At 49.5% G+C, this 20995-nt stretch overlaps 1 protein-coding gene across 2 annotated transcripts; it reads left to right on the plus strand.

Annotated features, from left to right (window-relative positions):
* Positions 1–939: 939 nt before the first annotated feature.
* Positions 940–18431, plus strand: Znf582 (zinc finger protein 582). Of its 2 annotated transcripts, none has more exons than XM_023708522.1 (5): positions 940–1076; positions 3616–3720; positions 5000–5126; positions 5348–5443; positions 16525–18431. In XM_023708522.1, the coding sequence occupies exons 3-5, from the start codon at positions 5093–5095 to the stop codon at positions 17841–17843; spliced, it is 1449 nt and encodes a 482-aa protein (XP_023564290.1). In that variant the 5' UTR covers positions 940–1076; positions 3616–3720; positions 5000–5092; the 3' UTR covers positions 17844–18431. The 2 variants fall into 2 exon arrangements, with proteins under 2 accessions (XP_023564290.1, XP_023564289.1); XM_023708521.1 differs by having other exon boundaries at positions 3616–3703.
* The last annotated feature ends 2564 nt before the right edge of the window (positions 18432–20995 follow it).

A 20995-nucleotide genomic window follows, 5' to 3' on the forward strand; every position in this document is an offset into this window, starting at 1 on the left:
GAGCCATAATTAAAAATTCGTGCACATACACAGTTTATTATTAGATTCACCCCTGTATACTTTCCGGTACTCACATGGATCTGGACCTCAGATCAATTTGCAGTTCATTGTTTTTCGTGGATTTCTTGGAATAAGCACCTTTAGATAAAGAAAACTTCAGCTTCTTTCACATCACCCTCCTTTTCAGGAGCAGCAGCGGCCACGCTGCTGTCCACATGTCACCTCATTCAGTCACCCCAAAAGCCAACGCGCGCCATCATCATTTTCACTTCCAAATACGGAAGCTCAGGCAAGTTTCCCAGGCGGGGCCTGAGGAACTCGGGCTCCGGGGTTCACACCGCAGCAACGGCCACACCCCAGACGTCCGTCATCGCAGGGTCGCACCAGGGGCCTGAGCTCCGATCCGTCCCGGGTCAAGCGCAGGGGGGGTCCTCCCTCGGAGACGGGCTCGGAGGCCCCAGTCTGCGCACGCAACCGCGCTGCACCCGAGGCTGCAGGGCGCGGGAGTCCAGGCTTTCCCACACCGCAGAGGACGGACAACTCGCTTGTGGCGGCCTGGTCCTTTGCCGTAACAGGACATTTCTCCACAAGTCCTGCTGCTAAAATACTGCACAGAGATGGAGGCTTAAGGGTACGAAAACTTTTGATAGATACATTTTTACACAGCCATGCACACACTCAACGAGCCACGTCGATTCAGAACTAAACACCACACATCTCCACAGCAACCACTTCCAGACAGCGAGCATCACGGCTTGCAGAGCACCGCGCATCAGCGGCCAAGGGACTCGAACTCGTGCCATCAGTACCTCCCCGCGCGGCCTGGGAAACATCGCGGGACGCAGAATCAGAGCCCGGCGGTAGCGTCGCCGACTGGAGACTACACTTCCCAGAAGGCATCGCGGTACTACGCCATCTTCCGGCTCTAGGCGGCGAGTCCGCCCGTGCCGAGGGGAAGCAAGCCCGGGGCTGCGGAGTGCGACCGCAGTCGCACCGCGATCTAGGACCGGCAGGTGAGGGGCTCTGGGGTTTCTTGGGCGCTTCAGGATTCACGAGAGAGCGGTCACCGCGGCCTGGTGAGTTCCAAGCCCGAAGTGCAGTGGGTGGGTCAACCTCGTTTCAGTGAGCGGCTCCTAGGGCTCTGGACTACACTTCCCAGGGGCCCCACGCGACCACAGGGGCGGGGCGTACGGGTCCTCACCCCTGGACTCTCGCCTCATTTGCATGTATTTGCATGTATGCTTTTTTTTTAATCTGGAAGATTTGTTTTCTACATCTTCTTTTCTTTTTTTTCCCCCATATTTTTATTGATAAACAAATAGCAATGAGACAGTTTCAAATCAAAATGGACAGTTTCAATAATTAACACATTGCATACATTCTTCCTAGTGGTTAATTGCTGTACAAGATGCGGACATGATATCCTATTTACAAACACCATTAGAACAAATTCCTCCATTCATTAAGAGAATGTAACTATATATCTATCCTAACCACTTTGAATACACAGATACAAAATGGACATTCATCTGTATACCCTTTTTTGTTAAGTTCCGTTATTTGAATATTATAGGTGTGTAAGCTCAGCAAAATATTCTAAAAGAGTCCAGTAGCCCATAATAGTATTGGGTCTTCTGCTTTCTTGGCAATGTCAGAAATTGTTGACCTGAGTCCCCTATAGCTCAACATAACAGCATGGATTTACTTCTTATATTTCGTTTTTATATGTTTCTGCTGGATGGTTAAGACCAAGGTAAAGCAGGACCTGTGCAACTAGAGTTGTAGCTTTAGGGTCTGATAAAGTCAGTGAAATCCCCTCAGGATTTATCCTGAGATCCTGTACCTCAGATTGTAGAACCTTTGTCAGTGTCAGCCATGTGGATGAGTCATGGCCATTGCTTGACCAATTCTTCTTTTCTTTTATTGAAAAAAGTTTTAGGAAATGGTAGTAAAGGGCACACATAAATCATGCCCTTCAGAACATTTGGAGTGCTGGTTTGGTGTTCATGGATTTCCTCAGGTGTCCTTTGTCATGGAAATATCTTATATCAATTTTGAAAGATAGTTTTGCAGTGTACATCAAACAGGGTTAGAAGTTGTTTTCTTGTAGGAATTGAAACACTCCACGAGCTCCTTGACTTGAGAAGTCAGCTGTGTCTGATGATGGGCTTTGTAGCAGATTTGTTTCTTTTCTCTAATACCTATAAATATTCTGTTCTTGTGCTCAATTTCTGGAGTCTTGACTGTTATATGCCTTAGTATACTAACACTTGTTTTATGAAGTCCTCCAAGAGTCGCAAGACCCCAGAGGACTTAGAACCACTAGTTTAGAAGCAGAGGTTATCCCTGGGGATATTTTAGTTGATCTTGCTGAAGTTGTATGCTCAGAAGTGGAGCAAATGAGTGAATCTCCGGCTCTTCGTGTAGAAGGATACAGTAGTGCTTGTAAAAATGGTCACTATAAGAAAAATCTTCCTCTGGTGTTTTTAATTTTTATTGATTTATTTTATTTATTTATTTATTTATTTATTTATTTTTTGTGGTACCAGAGATCAAACTCAGGATCTTGTGCTTGCCAGGCAAGTGCTTATTCTACTGCGCTATCTCCTCAGCCCTCTTCCTGTGGTGTTGTATTAAGCAACAGTCATACATATATACGTTAGAGTGAAATATTTGTCATGTGCCAGGCACTGTCCTGTACTCCCTTACAAAATAATACTCATTTAGTGATGACTCGAGGAGTGTTTAAATGATAACACGTGAATTGCTTGCTTTCTGTTAAGTTGGTTGTGTGTGTGTGTGTGTGTGTGTGTTTTGAGCCCGTGTTTCAGTGGGTAGGTGGGTTTGACTTTTGTTGGATGAATGTTCTAGTATTTTGCAAAGGCTACAGTTATAAGTGCCTTTTCTTGACGTGTACTGCTGCCTAGAGTCCATTTTGGTAGTTGTGCAGTGTTTCATCTGAGGTACTCATTTTGGGTTGTGATCTCAAGAAGCTGTGCTGTGTGTAGCGTTGTGCACTGCACTACCCGTATAGGAGAGCACTCCATGCTGAGAATGGAGTCCCGGACCTGTCCTCTTTACCTTCCCAGATTGTCCCCTGCAACACCACTGCATGGTAGGCCCTAGAGGTGGTGTCCACAAGGCCTGAGACTGGGCTGTGGAGCTCTGGCAATGTGGAAGTTGGGGAAAGATCCTGGTGCACTTCTGAGGCTGTTGCCCGTTAAATGGCTTGGTCGTGGGCAGGCTTGTACTTAGGCGTGGAGCTCTGTAAATCACGCGGGCCCTCTGTACTCCTGGCCGAGGAGAGCTTTCCTTGTCCTTGAGGCCCCAGGTGGGTCTCGGTCACCGGACCTGGTGTGAGCGTCCCAGTCTTGGGATGTGTGTCTGCAACAAGGCGGAGCCTGTGGCAGTGATTTGTGGGCAGTGAAGCAGGAAGGGCCACAGCTTCCTTGGCAGCGACTAACGCTGGTTTCCTGTAGTTGGGTGACAACTACACTTTGTCCTGACTCTCTAACTTGAGGGCTGGGTGGGGGCGTGAGGCGGGGGTTGTACCCTTGGCATTCTGGGAGCTGGGAGGCAAGCTTGCCTCTGCACGTTTCCTCTTTCTTCCTCCAGCTCTGCCATTTATGATTCAGCCCATCCCCACGAGAGGAACCTGGACGAGAACCCACCTGCGCTTGAGATTCTAAAAGTCATGTCCCTCGTGAGTTTTAAAATCATGTAAATATTTGTTTTCCTTATCCTGAAACTTCCCACCTGGGTTCCATCTATTAGTTTGGCTCTCAGAGGTCTCAGTTTTAGGGAATAAAAGGAACAGACAGACAGCTAGCCCCCCTCCCGTTGGCTCTGCTGACACATGCCTATGGATCTATGGGCCAGGTGGAGTAGAAATACATTTTCTGTCTGATATGAGAGCATTCCCATGGGAAGTGACGTTAGAAGGTTTGGAAATGACGCTTGGGGCGTCACATGGAACAGCAGGGGAGCTGGAGTTGGCTGGTGTCGGCTTAGTGAGTGGCACCATGCCCTGTGTTGGAAGAGATGGGCAGTTAGGTGTAATTGAGTCCAAGCTGGGAATCCATGGGAAAGTGGGTGCCAGAGTTAAATTAATTCTAACTTGTGGTTGCAGAACATTTGATTCTGGATCACCCTCCCTGAGCTTCTGCAGCTTAAGAGCAAGAGAAGTGAGGTGCTGAGGGTGACAGGTGACCGTAGGTTAGATCATCGGCCTGCTAGGTGCAGCATCAGCTGGCAAATGCAGAGCAGTCTGAATCCAAAATTAGAGGACATCCAAGTAATTCTTTTCACGTGATAGAAAACTGTATGGTCAACAAAAGCCATCTTTCCTGATTTCACTCCTGAAGAAGAAAAGGTTGGCAGCCTCCTGGGAGGAACGGTCTGTAATCCCAGCACTCAGGGAGGCTGCTGAGGCAATAGGGTGACAGGTTCAAGCCCAGCCCCGGCAATCAGCAACGTAGGGGGGCCTTCTGAACAGATAGGCAGGTAGGTAGGAAGATGGATAAAATGCAAGAAAGAAAACTAGAGAAATAAAGAAAAGCAAGCGAGCAAGCAGCCAGGGAATATAGCTCGGTGCACAGACCCTGACCACACACACACACACACACACACACACACACACACACACACACACAGAATAGAAGAACTATAAAGAAGTATCAGATCTGTGTTGATACAACAGTGAACATAGGTCTTCAAGGACTTCTTGATTTACGTGGAAGTCCTGTTTCTGAGATCTTCCGAAGTTTCTCTGAACACAATATTTGGGGGAAGCCCGTCCAGTGTCTCTTTTGCTCGGCGTTCCAGGAAGGCAGAAGTGACAGGCGTCCCTTAGCCGAGAGGTGCCCGTGCGCAGCGCGGCGGGCAGCACCTTTCCTTATGCTGCTCCGTTCTGTAGGAGAGGTGGCTTAGTGTTCTCATCTCCACTGCAGGCCTGCGACAGCAGCTCTGACGTGCTTGTCGCTCGTGCCCTGTGTTGCAGGGGCCAGCACTGTTCAGGGATGTGGCCGTCGTCTTCTCCCAGGAGGAGTGGGAGCGGCTGGCGCCTGCGCAGAGGGAGCTGTACAGGCATGTGATGCTGGAGACGTACCGCAACCTGGTTTCACTGGGTAAGGTGGCGGGTCTGCTAGTGTGGAGCTGTTGGGCCACGTCTGTTCCCTCCTGCATGTCTGTCCCTGCTGTCCTGCACGGTGGTGACCAGTCAGTGGCCAGAGGGCGGCCCGCTGGCCGAGGCTCCAGCCCTTCCTGCAGCTGCGCACCTGCTCGGGGGCAAGCCCTGGAACGAGCTCTGCGCCCACCGCAGTGTAACCGGTGGTGTTGGCATCTGCAGGTCTTGCTGCATCCAAGCCTGGTGTGATCTCCTGTCTGGAGCAAGGCAGAGCGCCCTGGGTGGAGGAGACGGTGACAGCAGGCGGCCCATGCCCGGGTGAGTGAAGCATCGGGGCAGCGCAGCGGCCCCTGCCGCCACAGGGCGGCGAGGAGCGGACCCTCGCGGGAGGAAGTCTTCCTCCGGCTGCCGGGCCCAGGAGTCCTGTCTTCGTTATCACCTTCTTTAGCTGATCTGTAGCATCTATTTATTTATTCAGGTACTGGGACTCGAACTCAGGACCTCACGCTTACCAGGCAGGCGCGGTGCCACTGAGCCGTATCCCTTGCCCTGATCAGTAACACTTAGCAAAGGTAGTTGCTGCTTCCTGTAAGGAAAGGCGGGAGGCAGGGGCTGGCTGGACCCCCAGGCTTGTGTAAAGACAAGTGGCATGGAATTTACTGTGCCTGAGTGCAGGCAGGCAGAGGGTGAGAGGCCGTCTGTCTGGCACAGAGAACCGGGCTTTTGTTTTGTAGGGCTTGAGAGAAGGCAGGGAACGTCGGGCGGGAACATCTTCGGACGCCTCAATGGTCAGAGTTCTCTGGCCGCCTTGAGCCTTGCATCTCTAAAACGACCGGTGGTGTTGAACATTTTTTCACGTATTTGTCATTGCTGTTTCATCAGTTCAGATGGCCAGTTTTGGATTGGGTCTTCAAACTTGGGGTGCGGGGAGGATCAGATTTTTTTTTTTTTTTTTTTTTTTTTTTTTTTCTAGATAATGACCCTGTGTCTGAGGAATGAGTAGCAAAACATGATTTCCCACGCTGTGCATTGTCTCTTCACTCTGTTGGTGATTTGTCTTGCTGTGCAAAAGCCTCTTAATAAGATGAGATCCCAGGTGTTGATTCTGCGACACTTCCTGTGCTACTGGGGTTTTGCTTATAAAGCTTTGGCCTTCGCCAGTGTGTTGAAGAGTTCTGCCTATGTGCCCTTCCAGCAGATTTAATGTTTCTAATATTTAGATACTTGATCCGTTTTGATCTTAGTTTAATGCACGGTGGAAGATAAAATTAAAACTAATTTTTGTTTTCAGCGTGTGGAAAGCTAGGTTTTCCAGCACGAGTTGTTAAAGAAGCTTTTTTCCGGGGAAGATGTTTGGCGCCTTGGTTAAAGGTGAGGTGGCGGGGTGTCCTGGAGCGGTGTCTGCGTCTTCTGGTCTGCTCCTCTGACCCTCACGTCTGTTCGTTTTTCCCCCAGTTCTATGCTGTTTTCTCAGTACTTTTGCAGTATAATTTCAGGTCAGGGATTGTGACGCCCCCCACGTTGCCTTTATTGCCTAGAATTGCCTTTGCTATTCTAGGTCTCTCCTGGTTCCAAATCAATTTTAGGATTGTTTTCCCTAATTCTGTGAGATATGCTGTTGGAATTTTGATCAGAATTGCATTTAGTCTACATAATAAAGTTGTCTTGTCTTTTAAAGGAATTTGGTACTGGGTGTCACTGTGTAGCTCGGACTCAGTGATCCTTCTGTCTTTAGCCTCCTCCGTGCTGGGATTATAGGTGTGCACCACCACGCCGGTGTTGGTGGCTGGCTCAGGGCCGGGAGGATCACTACGAGTCTGAACTGCATAGCAAGACCCTGCACCAAATAAATACATTTTTTTAAAAAATGTGTTTTATACATTTGGGTGTACGGTATTTGGTGCATATATGTTTATTACTATCTCTTCCTCTTGGATCGTTCCTTTTACAAGGATATAGAGACCTTCCGTGTCTCTCTTCAGAGGCGTTGCCTTGACATTCAGTTCATCTGCAAATAAAATAGCTTCCCCTGTTTTCCTTCTGGGTTCCCGTTGCATGGAGAGTTGTTTTTCACTCTTGGACTTTCGGGCTATGAATTTTCTTTGAATTAAATGTGTTTCTTGTAGACAGCATATTTGTGGGGTATGGCTTCCGCGTTCATCCCGCCCGTCTGTTTCTTCTGATTGGTGGATCGAGCTGATTAGCCTTGAGGGTTCCGACTGATGCGTTTGGCCTATCCTTGTCACGTCATTTTCTTGTTGCTGGCTCTGTGTTTTCCCCTCTGCTTACTTGTTCCCCTTCTCTGGTGGATTCATTCTGCTGGGTTCATGGAGCTGTAGTCCTTTTTATCACTTTTTAGAACGTCCTTCAGGTCACTTCGGAGTGCTGGTTTGGTGGTCATGGATTTCTCTGGCGTCCTCCGTCATGGAGGTATCTTATTTCTCCATCCGTTTTGAAAGGTGTTTGTAGGATACATCGGTCTGGATCAGGGGGTTTTCTTTTAGGGCTTGAAGTTCTTCACTCTAAGCTCTCCTTGCCTTGAAGGTTTGTGTTGAGAAGTCCGCTGTGATTCTGATGGGCTTTCTCTCATAGGTGATTTGTTTCTCTAATAAGTTTTGATATTCTGTACTTCTCTGAATTTCTGAATCTTGACAATTATATGCCTTGCTGATTTTAGCATGGCTCACTGGAGCCGTGGACGCCTCACTCATCTGTGTGTCAAACTCTGTTTCCCTGCCAGGGAAGTTTTCTGCCATGACATCTGTGAACAGTGTTTTGATTTTATTTTTAATATCATTTGTGCCATTTCCTGCTTTTTCCTCGGCTCCAGTCAGTCTTATGTTAGTCTTCTTTGTGTCCTTTCGCAGCTGCTGGATTGGTGTCTCATGGTCCCTTGCTATTTTGAGGAAATCTTTCTTTTCAGGATAGCTCATCCCAAGCCTGTCTTCTGTCCTGAGAGTCTGTCCTCACGTTGGCTCATTCTGCTGCACACACGTTCAGATTGCTAATCTCTTGGGATATATGTTTGAATCTGTTTGATGGATTCCGTTTCTTTCCTGTTTCCCAGCTTTTTCCTGAGGTCCTCTTTCTTAATTTTTATCTACTCTAAACTCACTAAGCGTGTTTGTCACTGTGGCCACTGGCCCTGTAGTTATGATCCGTAATCAGTTGCTTTGTTGTTGCCACTTTAAAGAGGCTAAGTGGGCGGCTCTCAGACTGTCCCGTTTCTCTGTCCCCAGGGTTTGCCTTGGGCGGACTGGATTAATGGAGCTGTGTCTTTTTTAAGTGTCTTTTCCCTTCTTTTCTTTCTTAAAATTTTTTAAATTTAACTCCTGGGTTGATTCTTGTGAATTGCTTCTGGTGAGTAGCTTTAGTGCCGGTGTCTAGAACCCTTAAGGACGACTACTTGGCAGAGGTGTCTTCCAGGTGTAGCTGCCTTTTGGCTCTTGATCCTGCTTCAGGACCCTAACTTTTCGGTTTAGTGGGGATGAAACGCTGCTGCCTGCTTGGCCCAGCCCCTGGTTCCTCGGCACTGGCCCACAGTATTCTGTGACCCTTAGGAAATCTTGGTCGTGGTTTATAAGGAAGAATAGCTGGTTAGAACAGTGATGGCACTTTTGCTAAACTAGTACAATCAGCAGTAGCAGAAGCATCACAGACAGCCTCGAAAAGGAAAAGTGGAGGTGACCTTCACGTTTTTACTGCTAGCCATGTGAATTAGGTTTGTGGCTACCTAACAAAATCTGAAGCAAACCAGAAAATTGTATGCCAACTTTACCTTTGGGTTAGGGGGGAAATGGGAGAAATAGAGGAAGAGGAAGAGATTAGAAGCAAGACTAGAAGGTAAAGGAGGATTATGCAAATTTTGGGAACCTGTTCCAGAAGAGAGGAGGGAAAGACAGAAGGAAGAAATAAAAGGAGAACCACAAAAAACTACTTTTTTTTTTTTTTTAATATATTTAGTACAGGGTCTACAGGGTCTCACTATGTGGCTCGGACTCGTAATGATCCTCCTGTTTTCAGCCTCCAAAGTGCTCGGATTACTGGCCTGTGCTACCACGCCCAGTCTTAGTTGCCACATCAGCATGCCCCGGAGAGGGGGACCGCACAGAATGGCATGGCACGCCAGGGATTGGGCCCCAGCCTCTGCACTCTGTCTAAGCAGGCATGTAATCTGCTGAGCTATTTGGCCAGCCCCACAAAAAGTAGAAAACATGTTAACACGCATATATAATCAAGATCAAGCAATGAGAGATAGAGAAAACAAAAAAAGAGAGAGATTAAAAAAATTCTGTGCTGCCGCTGGTAGACAAGGTATGGAGACAGAATCCAGATCAGGGTTGATTTGTCGGAGCAAGCCAGGAGTAGTTTTCTCCCGGGGTAGTTAGCCATCTCAGTGGGCCTGTGCCTTGGTTTCCCCTGAAGCTCAGGCTGGCGTAGAGCCATGAGGCTGGATCCACACGTTCTGCCTGCAGCGGGCCGTGTCCTTCTATGGGCTTGAGCTGGGCCGGGAGCCCCCCAACAGAGCCAGCGGTGGTTCTGGCTCAGGGCTCAGCTGGCCCCTCTCCAAGATGGCTCCCAGCCAGCCGCCCTCTCCCGGGCCAGCCAGATCCGTGCCACCCACCAGCCGCGCAGCTCGCAGTGTCCACCGCTCCTCCCCTGCCTGGTCCTTCCGTGCAGCCCTGTGGGACTGCCAGCAGGCAGCGTGAGACTGCGGGCTTGACCTGCCCACCCCGGGCGGAGGGTCCTGGCCCAGTGAGGAAGCGCGGCCCACCGCCTCCTCCTTGTTTGCTCTCCACGTGGGCTTCAGTTCTTTCTTTAGGTCCTTCTTGGCCCCGGGGGATGCTCTCCTTCCTTCTCCTCTTCTTTGATTACTGTATTTCATTGTCTGGACACCATATCTGGGAGAGGCCTTCTCTCTGCCTCGCACCACTCCGCCGCCTTCCCAGAAGTCCTTCCTTTTTTATATGATGTCAGGTTTCAGTATTGGGAATCCTTTCACATGGGCTTCTGGGTTTGTTGGACGTAGTCTTTTGTCTATTTTGTTGGTACATACGGGGGACTCAACTCAGGACCTTGCACTTGCCACGCAGACACACCTATGCTGCTGAGCTGTCACCCCAGCCCCATAATAGAATTTTTTAAAAGGTGTATTTGGCTGTTGCAGGGTCTCACTGTGCAGCTCAGACTCCTAGTGAGCCTCCTGCTTTCAGCCTCCCCAGCCCTGGGATTGCAGGCCTGCACCACGCGCCCAGACTGGCTGGCTCAGCCCGCCCTGGGCCCGGGCCGGCATGGAGTGCGGTGCCAGGGAGCTAACCGCAGGCCCTGCGCTCGCCTAAGCTCGCCTAAGCAGGTGCTTTAGTGTGCTGAGCTGTCTTGCCGGCCCACTATAATCATTTTTAATGCACATTTTTAGCTTAACATTCAAATAAAAGCTGATTGATATCAATACGGACCAAATGAGCAGAGTTTGCCGCTGCGCACAGGAATACAAGAGCAGAAAGCCGCACAGGAATCAACACCGTCTCGGAGAGAATGACCGTCCGGCCACAGTAACAGGCCGGTGCTGCACGCGTGCAGGAATACGCGTTAGAAATGTTTATTAGGGCAAAAACTAGAATAACACAAGAATATCATTTTTTTAAAGACATCATTCTTAAAGCCAGTGTGGATGAATAAAAAAATTCAGGGGCGTGATGGAGAATAGATTTGAGGGGCAGAAAATTGGTCCATTATGTTAAGTACCTTTATCTGTTAAAAATAGTAGTTTAACCCATTCAGAAATACGTGTAGTCTCAGGAATGTCAGAGTCATGGCCAGCATTGCAGGGACAGAAGGCTGTATTTCAGCCTTTTGGACGTTTCACCTTCAAAGCTCACCCGGGTCACCCGGGTCTGGGCCCTTGAGCGTGGGAAGACTCAGTACCGGGCGTGAAAACAGCCCAGAGACCAAGAGGAAGATTGATTTCCAGAATTTTAACTCCTTCGAATGCAAATAAATATTGTTAGTAATTGAAAATAAATCTAAATATGATGAAGTAATTATACCCAAGAAAGAGTCAGGGTTTTTTGTTGTTGTTGTTGTTGTTTTTGTTTTTTGTACTGGGGATTGAACTCAGGACCTTCCCCTAAAATACTGCTTTTTTATTTTAAGTTTGAGACAGTACCTTGCTAAGTTCCCAGGAGGGATTGACTTAGGCTTGAATTTCCCCTGCCTCAGCCCCTCAAACGCTGGCGTTGTGCCACTGTGCCCCCCGCCCGCCCCCGTGGTCCTTAGGTACTAGGGATTGAACCCAGGGCTTTTCCGTTGAGCCACATGTGTCTCCAGCCCCTTAAAAAAAATAATCATTTACTTATTCGCTTATTTATTTATTTATTTATTTGGTGCAGGTTCTTGCTATGCAGCTCAGACTCAGTGATCCTCTTGTCTCAGCCTCCCCAATGCTGGGATTACAGGCATGTGCCACCACTTCTGGTTTTAGTGGCTGGCACACACAACATGCAATACTGGGGACTGAACTCAGGTCCTTCTGCTTGCCAGCCAGGCGCTTATGCCGCTGAGCTATCTTCCCAGCCCCAGGTCTTACTAACTTTGCATAGGCTGGGTTTAAATCTGTGATCTTCCTGCCTCAGCCTCTTAAGAGCTCTGGGATTATAGGCCGGAATTACCTCACCTGGCTACTATTATTTTCTTTTAACCCAGACTGTTGGACTTAATGTAATAAGTTATATATTTTCAGTAGGTTTTTCTAGAAATCAAAAGCTGCAGCCGGATCATCTCGTGTTAGCGTAGCCTGGTTTTGAAGTGACAAGTCGGTGCCTTGTGGGCCGCGTGTGGTGGAGTTGGCTGCACAGTTACCTGAGTAGTAAGAATTAAGACGAAACTTTAGTGGTACATAGTTTGCAGAGATGCTTGAGAAGCTCTGTGTAGGCTCCCAGAAGCCTAGCCCTGCCAGGCCTCAGATGAGCGGCGAGCTGAGGAGAGCTGCTGGAAGCCCTGGCTTCGCGAGTGCGTCGCTGCCTGAGTGTTGCTGCCTGCTGGAGCAGCGCTCGCTGTGGTCCTGCAGATCTGCACTTCCAGCCGGCTGGAAGGCCGAGGCAGAAGGGTCAGCGACCACACGGTCTCCCGAGCCGGCTCTGCCTGCTGCCTGCAGCTGTCCTCGGCGGGTAGTCCATGCTCCTGGAACTTCAGACTTCTGGGACGCCCGCTGCGCCTTCAGCTGCATTCCCACAGTTTCAGATGGTCCTCTCTTGGGCACCTTGCCTGGCCTCCTAGTCTTTCCTTTGTAACCTGTGTGGAGAGCTCATTGGCTGCCAACTCATGCATTCCACATGCCTAAAAATCAGAATCTCACGGACGAGGCCAGGGCCTGCCCCCCGCCCCAGCTGGGCAGCAGCCGGGCTCCCTGGGGCCACAGTGGGACCCGACTACCTGAGTGGCTGAGCGGCGTGGAGTGAATCCCGGGAATGCCCTAGACGGGCCTTCCCGAGCGTGCAGCTCAGGGGCTCTCTTCTCAAGTGAAAGGCTTATGCTTTTGCATCCTTCAGCCAGCAGCGGGTGGGATCGTGCCAGTTCCTGAAGCGTCTCAAGGCATCTTTTCCCCAAAGCATTGGTTTCTTTTAATGGGGCTGATCTCTTAAACAAACACAGCTCATTTGGCCTCAACTTTACATGTGGTTCCTTTCAAGCCAAAATTGAAGTTTTTCAAATCTTTATTGTAGACCCTTGCAGTCAGTCCCTGATTGCCTGCCTGAATTAGGGCATGCAGTAGGAAGAAACGGCAAGAGACAGGATAGGGGTGCGGCAGAGATCTGGGTTACTAGTTGTTCTTGTGGAACAAAAGGCCACAAGGCACCCAGAACCTTGATATTTATTGACTGCATCTGAGTCAGGACAATGGTGAAGGCCGTGGGTGTTTCCGGGAACAGCAATGGCTACTATGACGGAAGCACAAAGCTTTCTTGCAAGGACAAGGATGAGACAGGGCCGCGGGGCAGCTGTGTCTCCCCGAAGCCTGTAGTCTCCACAGGTCTTCTCTTGCCCTGTGAGCACCTCTGCTTCAGCCACCCAGGCCTGAGCTGTCTTTCCTCTGCCGTCCCTTCTATGATCCACCCAGATGCTCCCAGAACGTGCCTTACCAGTGTCCTAGGTAGCTCTGAAGTCAGCCAAATGGGAAGTCCAGCTTAACTGTCACAGCAGTTTACAAAGGAAAGAGATTTATTGTGCTTGCCGTTCAGTCCAAACAGCCCCTCGAGCTGCACGTCCCAACATGGTGGAGGGGTGGGAAGGGAACTGGCTGCGTCACGTAGGGGCCAAGCATGTGGGGTGCCCTCGCCTCATAACCTCTTTTGTGAGAACTGAGGTAGGTGCAGGAGCCCTGAAGCAGTCCCAAGAGACTGCGTCAGTCCTTCCTGAGGATTGCTTCCTTGGGTTTAGTCACCTCCCGCTAGGCCCTGCCTCTTCTTTGTCCAGCACTGAATCAGGCCCAGGGCTTCACGCTAGGCAAGCCCTCTACCATGAGCCACACCCCCACCACAGTCCCCCGTCTCAGTACCACTAGAGCGGGAGCCACACTTGGAACCTACGACCATTCGTGGGACAGAGTATAGCACGAGGTATGACAAGGAGGTGGACATCCAGGTTCATAACTGATAAATTACCAACCCTTTCTTCTGCACTACAGGATCAGATAGGTAGGGTATGAGCTAATGGCACTGGAAGGACCCGGAACCAGCGTTGGATTATTGCCCCCAACTGTTAATTGTCCTCAATCATTACCATTTAAGTTTTATGTCCTAACAATTTGAACATTTAAATTTAAAACTAAATAGCAATCACTTGTTTGAAGTGGAAACCAGAATCTAGTCTTAGATTTGTAGACATTGTTCCATTGACTGTTCAAAATAGTGACTAACACCCAAATAATTAACTTCATAGGCCAGACCTTGTCAGGAAACAGGAGAAGACAGAAGGCCTTGGGGCTGGTGTTGCTACCTTACCGCTTCACAAGGAGGTAAACAAAGCCAGAAGCTAGAAAATAGGACTGTGTAGTCTCTGGGGAGGTTTCACCCAGTTCTCACTGGCTAGAGTTGGCTTTACTTCGGAGTGCTCGTGGAGCAAACACTATATTCTGTCGTAAATCAGCACGCCTCGACGCGCGGGCAGCATATGGCAGAGGAGGGCGCTGGGAGAAAGGAGCGCCTTTAAAGCCGTCTCCACGAAGCAGCCGAGGACTTTTCCGTATTAGCAAAACAGACAAGCAAACAAACAAGAATAAGACAGGCGTTCCCACCACGAAATGTGCTCTTGGGTATAATAAGTAGCTGCTCGCAGACTGTGTGTCTTCTGTCCTCCCAGCGGGCTTCCATGGTCCCCGGCCCGCCGCACTCTTGGGCTCGCTCATTCTGTGATTTTGCGCGTTGGCAGCCAGATGTCCTGACCACTGAGTAGATCTGTACCTCGGTGGCCGCTGCAGTGGCTCCCCAGTGTCTGCCCCGCCGGAGGGTCACAGGCTACAGCAGTGAGCCAGAGCCTTCCTCTTGACAACCGAGCACAGTGTCTGGTTCTCAGTGTCCTGTAGTTTCATTGGCATCGTGAGAACGTTTTCGAGGTGCCAGCAGCCAGCAGCATTATCCCCAAACCTGATGCTGCTTCTTTCTCCTTATCTTCCATTGTAGAAGCCATCTGATCTTCTAGCCACTTTTGCTCAGTCCTTTCACACATAACAGAATGAGCACACGTCACCCTCTGAAGCACACATGCACTTGTGCAGTTCCCTAAGGCCCTCTGCCCAGTACGCTAGGAGCACTCTCGGAAGCACTCATCTTTCTCCCAGGATTCCTTGCATCAAGCTGTACGTGATCTTCTGAAGTTGAGTAGGTGGGGGCTCTCACTGGGTAGGGGATAGCGTCCCTAGCATAGTATTCTGTTCACCTGAGAAGTAGGAAAGACTGAGGCAGAAATCCGCGTAGTCTGACTCCTGGCAGAAGGGTTTAGGCAGAGGACATGTGGGCCGGCCACCTCCTCACTGGCCTTGCCTAGATTTCCCCTTACTCTTTCGCTTGCCCTGTCAAAACTTCACAGGCGTGGAGGAGGTAAGGGAGGGAGCAGGGGCAATCAAAGGAAGAGCCAAACCATGTGCCCACATGTATCCGCAAATCTCACTACCTGGGCGATGACTGCACGCACAGGTAGGCAGGACATCCTAGCCTGGTTACCATAGCAACCTGGGAACCTATGTAAGCGTAAGGGGGACCAAGAACTGGGCCCTTGTGTTCTTCCAATTTGGAGAGAGGAGCACATAGTCACTGGCTAATAGATATTCCGTTATTCCTATAACTCAGTCTCCTGTGGACAATAAATCCGGCCACTACAACTGCACTATGTCCTGCCCCTGCCCCTGCCCCTGCCCCCATGGACATATTGAATCTGGATTCTGCTTACTGTGCAACTTCTGCTTGCGGTTTGAGTAAGCAGCAAGGCACCCTGCTGCAGGCGGGGCTCACTGCCCACAAGTCAGCTCTGACCCTGTACGCGAGGAGCAAGTCCCGTCCTTTCAGAGTCACCGTTAGGCAATGGGAAGTCAAGGAAAAGCCAGTCAGTACTGCTGCTGTCAGCTAAGCTTCGGAGAGCCCGCCACAGAGCAGCGCAGTGGATGAGGCGTGACGTTTCCACTCTGCGTACAGGGCGGAAGCCAGGCCACCTCCAGCACGCCGCACACAGACGTGCCCACCTGTCCTCTGGCTCCTTGTTTCTCCCACATCTGTGCTGAGGCAGGATGCAGACCTAGCCATATGCTGCTCCTGTTACTTCTTCATTTTTAGTTCTTTAAATTGTAGGATACACATCCCAGAATTACTACTTTAACCATGTTATGTGTAAGTTCGGTAGTGTTAAGTGCAGTCCCATTGTTTGCACAACCGTTGCCACATCCATGTGCAGGACATTTGCATTCTGTGACATCTCTGATTTTCCGAAGTGTACTTCAGGGAGGTGTAATGTATGTTCAGTAAAATGTGTTTGGTCAGTGCAGTGTGCCTGAGGACAGATGGATACACCCTTGCGCCGTCGCCACCCCAGGACAGAGCACGGCCCGGCACCCTGAGAGCCCCTGGGCTCCTTCGTGCTCCTTCCACACTGCCCCTCTCCAGGCAGCCCGTGGTGTGCAGAATGTGCTCACAGGATTGCACTTTTTCATAGTCTCAGAGAAATTCATTGTGTTTCTTTAAATAAAAAGCATGGTTGAGAGGTGAATTGGAGCTACGCTAACGTTTTAGAACTACTCGTAACTTCTCTCTTTGATTACCTCCCTCCTCTCGTTATGCTATTACTTTTTTCTCAGTAAATTCACTGCCCCACTTTCTAGTTGTTGAGCCAATACTTTATTTGTTCTTTTGCAGTATCAGACTCCGAATGTTACACCAAAGTGCCATCTCCAAAGCGGGATGTTCGTGACGCCGAGTCTCCCCTGTGGGAGACCCTGGGCTGCCTGACAAGCTACGATGTGGAGTGCTCGCGCTCCCAGGGTGACCATGAACGCAAAGGCCAACCTGACAAACAACCGGGAAACCCAGACAGACGTTTCAGCCAGATGTTAGACAGTTGCAAGGAGCCGCCCATGTTCACGCAGCAAGCGTCCCTTACATTTTATCGAAAAGTCCAAAATGGAGGAAAAGCTTGTGACTATCGTACATGCAGAGAAGACTTCTGGCAAGAGGAATTCCTTATTAACCATCAAGGCGTTCATCTGAACGAGAAACCCTATAAATGTAAGGAATGTGGGAAAGCCTTCAAATATGGCTCACGACTCATTCAGCATGAGAACATCCATTCGGGGAAGAAACCTTACGAGTGTAAGCAGTGTGGAAAGGCCTTCAATTCCGCTTCAAATTTCATCCAACACCAGAGAGTCCACACGGGGGAGAAACCGTACGAGTGTAAGGACTGCGCAAAGGCCTTCAGTCGCAGCTCGCAGCTCATCGAGCACCAGCGGATCCACACTGGGGAAAAGCCCTATCAGTGCAAAGAGTGCAGCAGGGCTTTCAATCGCATCTCACATCTTAAGGTTCACTGCAGAATCCACACTGGGGAGAAACCTTACTCATGTGAGGACTGTGGGAAAACCTTCAGTCACCGCTCGCAGCTCATCCAACACCAGACCGTTCACACTGGCAGGAAGCTTTATGAATGTAAAGAGTGTGGGAAGGCTTTTAATCAAGGATCCACTCTTATTCGCCATCAGAGAATTCACACCGGTGAGAAACCCTACAAATGTGAAGTGTGTGGAAAGACCTTCAGGGTGAGCTCCCAGCTCAGACAGCACCAGAGAATTCACACTGGAGAGAAACCGTACCAGTGTAAGGTCTGCGGCAGGGCCTTCACGCGCGTCTCCCACCTCAGCGTCCACTACAGGATCCACACAGGTAGGAAGCCATACGAATGCAAGGCGTGTGGAAAAGCCTTCAGTCACTGTTCACAGCTGATTCAGCATCAGGAAGTCCATCCGGAGGAAAAGCCCTGTGGGCATAAGGAGGGCAGGGGGATCTTAAGTCATGACTCGACTCCTCTTCAGCGTCAGAGACTGCACAGTGGAGACACACACACGAGTGTAATCAGCGTAGAAAAGCCTGCCATCAGCTTTAGCGAGTTCATCATTAGAGAGTTTATGTTGGCAAGCAGCCACATGAACAGAAGCAACGGGGAGAGCCCGTTAGCCTAGGCCTGGGGTGGCGAGCCTGCAGTGTGTGTGTGGCAAGGCAGGCTGCTCGTTAGCACCCTGAAAGGTTTGCCCGCCCAGTTTTGGGCTTGCACTGATACAAACATCGCGGCAGCACGCGTGCCATAGGGTCGCCACCCCTGCCCGGCTGGTCACAGCTAACTCCTGCATCTTAGAGAGAGACCTGTGAACTGTGTGCAGAAGAGAATGCTTCCTGCTGAGGTCATTCTTCATCCTACCAGAACACTTCATGGAAGACATTTATAGAAGTTGTTTCTACTACAGTAGTCATGGAAGCAGGGGCGGTTGGAGAGGGATCCCTGACCCATTCCAGAATTACATTTTCTAATCAAGGCTTATTTTCACAAGTCAAGTTTTAATTTTCTCAGGAAAAAAAATAACCAAATGCTGTTGGATTAATAGGGAATACACCAACACTGAAAAGAGTGAATGGAGAGTTTCACACGTAGAGAGGTGAAATGACCTTTCACTTTTGTCACCTTTCAATGTGTGCAGGATATGGAAATCTGAGACTGTGCTTACACCCACGAAATGTCCTGTTCAGGACCGCCAGATGCCCAGGCATAAGCAACATGTGAATAGAAAATAAAAACAGAAAATTATGACATAAGGGTGATCAGTCATTTTATAATAATCTCAGTTCTTCCTGTTTCAGGAGTCATTCAAATTTGAGAGCGTATTTCTTGACTTCTACATTGTTAAGTTGCCGTGCGTTGCCTTTTATGGCTTGCTTGCCTACACAGCAGCTTTACTCAGTTCTTACTGGCAGGAGCTATGTCTCTTTTTTGTTTGTTTGGTTTTATTTTTTGGCAGATTGGGCGATTGAACTCAGGCCCTTGCGCTTGCCAGGGAAGCGCGTATTCTACTGAGCCATCTCCCCGGCCCAGCATCTGTGTCTTGACCTAGAATCTGAAGATGTAAGATTCTAATTTTCCACCAGGCATGGTGGCACAGGCCTGTAATCTCAGCACTCAGGAGGCTGAGGCAGCATGATTGCTGGAGTTTGAGGCCAGCCTGGGCTACATAAGCAAGTTCAAGGCTAGTCCAAACTACACAGCAATAGCTGAAGTCAAAAGGAAAAAAAAAAAAGATTGTAATTTTCTAATCTCCATGTTGCTCAGTGCCCATTTTCTCCCAGGGTTGGCAGGGGAAGCTGCTAGGGCTTCTGGGAAGAATTTTCTTCATTCAGGGAGAGATTGTGGAGACGCCCTCCCACTTCCATCCTGCTTTCAAAGCACTCCCCGTGATAAGATGATGCTGGTGGATACCTTGGAACCAGGAAGGGGCAACCACCTCAGAAGCTGCCCCTTTGATGCTTTGTTGTGTAAGAAAAACTTTTGTTGATGGAGTTACTTTTAGTTGGCCATTTTGTAAATTATTAGCCAAAAGCATCCTAAGTGGTGTTGCATTTTATCATGAGCAAAATGACCTGAAATTACTACTTTTTAAACATTTGATGTTCTTTGTGGCTGACTAAAGGACTGAGTTTTGTGTATTCCTTGAACTGTTCTTCGTTTTTTGTTTTTAGACAAGGACTCACTGTGTAGTTCAGGCTGGTTGGGTTTTTTTTGTTGTTTGTTTAACTTTTTTTAAAAAAATGTATTTGGTTGTCTCAGTTACTTTTTACTTGTTGCTGGGACAAAATACCCAACACCCAAAATTAAGGAAAGCAAGGTTTATTTAGCTCACAGCGTGTGGGGGTTTCAGTCCGTACTTGGCTGGCTCCGAGGTGGAGTGACACAGGGCAGAGGGCAGCGGTGCATGGCAGCAGGAAGCAGCAAAGAGTGCTCCTAGCCAGCCTCTCCCCTCCTTATAAACACGCTACCCGGGGCGGGGCACGTAGGACTCAGGCAGTGTCCATGCCCTCCTCGTGCACAGGACGAGAACCCTGGCCCTCTGCTGAGCCACCTCAACTTCTGAGCCTCTCAAGCTGACACAGTGTATCAACCAGTACGTTGTTGTTGCAGGGTCTCGCTGCGCTCCGAGTCCTAGTGAGCCTCCTGTTCGCAGCCTCCCCAGCGCTGGGATTACAGTGTGCGCCACCATGCCAGTCTAGGTGGCTCAGCGCACTGGGTGGCAGGGCTGGTGTGGTTCAGGCTGGCCTCAAACTTCCTGTGATCCTCTTGCCTCGGCCTCCAAGTGCTGCGATTACAGGCACGCACCACCATGCCTGGGTAAACTTTGAAAACTGTATTTCTTTCAGAGAAATACACTCTGTATTTCTTTCTCTTTTTAAAATTTAGATACTTGGTACAGATTCTCCCTTTGCAGCCCGGACTCCTAGTGATCCTCCTGTTTCAGCTTCTCCAGCGCTGGGATTACAGGCATGTGCTACTGTGCCTGGTTTCAGGGCCAGCTTGAGGAGCCAGGGGCGGGGCTGGCATGGCTTGTGGCACTGGGGATCAACCCAGGTCCCTGCAATTGCCAGGCAGGCGCTTAGACTGCTGAGCTATCTCCCCAGCCCCCTTCATTTCTTATTTCTGAGATATCTGCCCTTTATGTTGGGCCTATAAAGACATACTACTAATTATTTATGAATCATACCTTTAAGCAGCATGTGCTATCCCATTTTCCCCGTAAGATCCAGCTTCTACCTGTTTTGTAAGTCTGAGTGACGCGCACTTCTTATGGCGGGCGACTGCGCTTCCCCAGGACAGCAGGGCTGAGGAGCTCCAGGGGGGCTGGCCACGCCGCCTGTGCGTGCTGCCGGGCTCTTCAGGTGGGGAGTGATTACTCCTGCCCTGAGTAATTCTTGGGTGTTTTATGCTCGGAAATATTTTGCTTGGTATATTCTTGCTCACCCAGTTGTTCTCAATGTATCATGTTATTTCTTACGAAAATATTACAGATTCACAATGTGGATCTTTCCAATTCGTGTTTTTATCTAGTCTTTTTAAGAATATATTTAGTACAGGGTCTAACTACACAGATCAGACTCGTCGTGATCCTCCTGTTTTCAGCCTTCCAAGTGCTGGGATTACAGGCATGTGCCACCATGCCATGTTTCAGTCATCTTTCAGCACACCCTGGAGCAAAGCTGGCATGGCATGCCTGGGGGACCGGACCCGGTCCCTATGCTTGCCTAAGGGGGCACTTCATTTCACTGAACTATCTGGCCGAACCCTCTCCCCTCC

The sequence above is a fragment of the Octodon degus genome, unplaced genomic scaffold (assembly GCF_000260255.1).
Source record: "Octodon degus isolate 3935 unplaced genomic scaffold, OctDeg1.0 scaffold00382, whole genome shotgun sequence".
NCBI lineage: Eukaryota > Metazoa > Chordata > Mammalia > Rodentia > Octodontidae > Octodon > Octodon degus.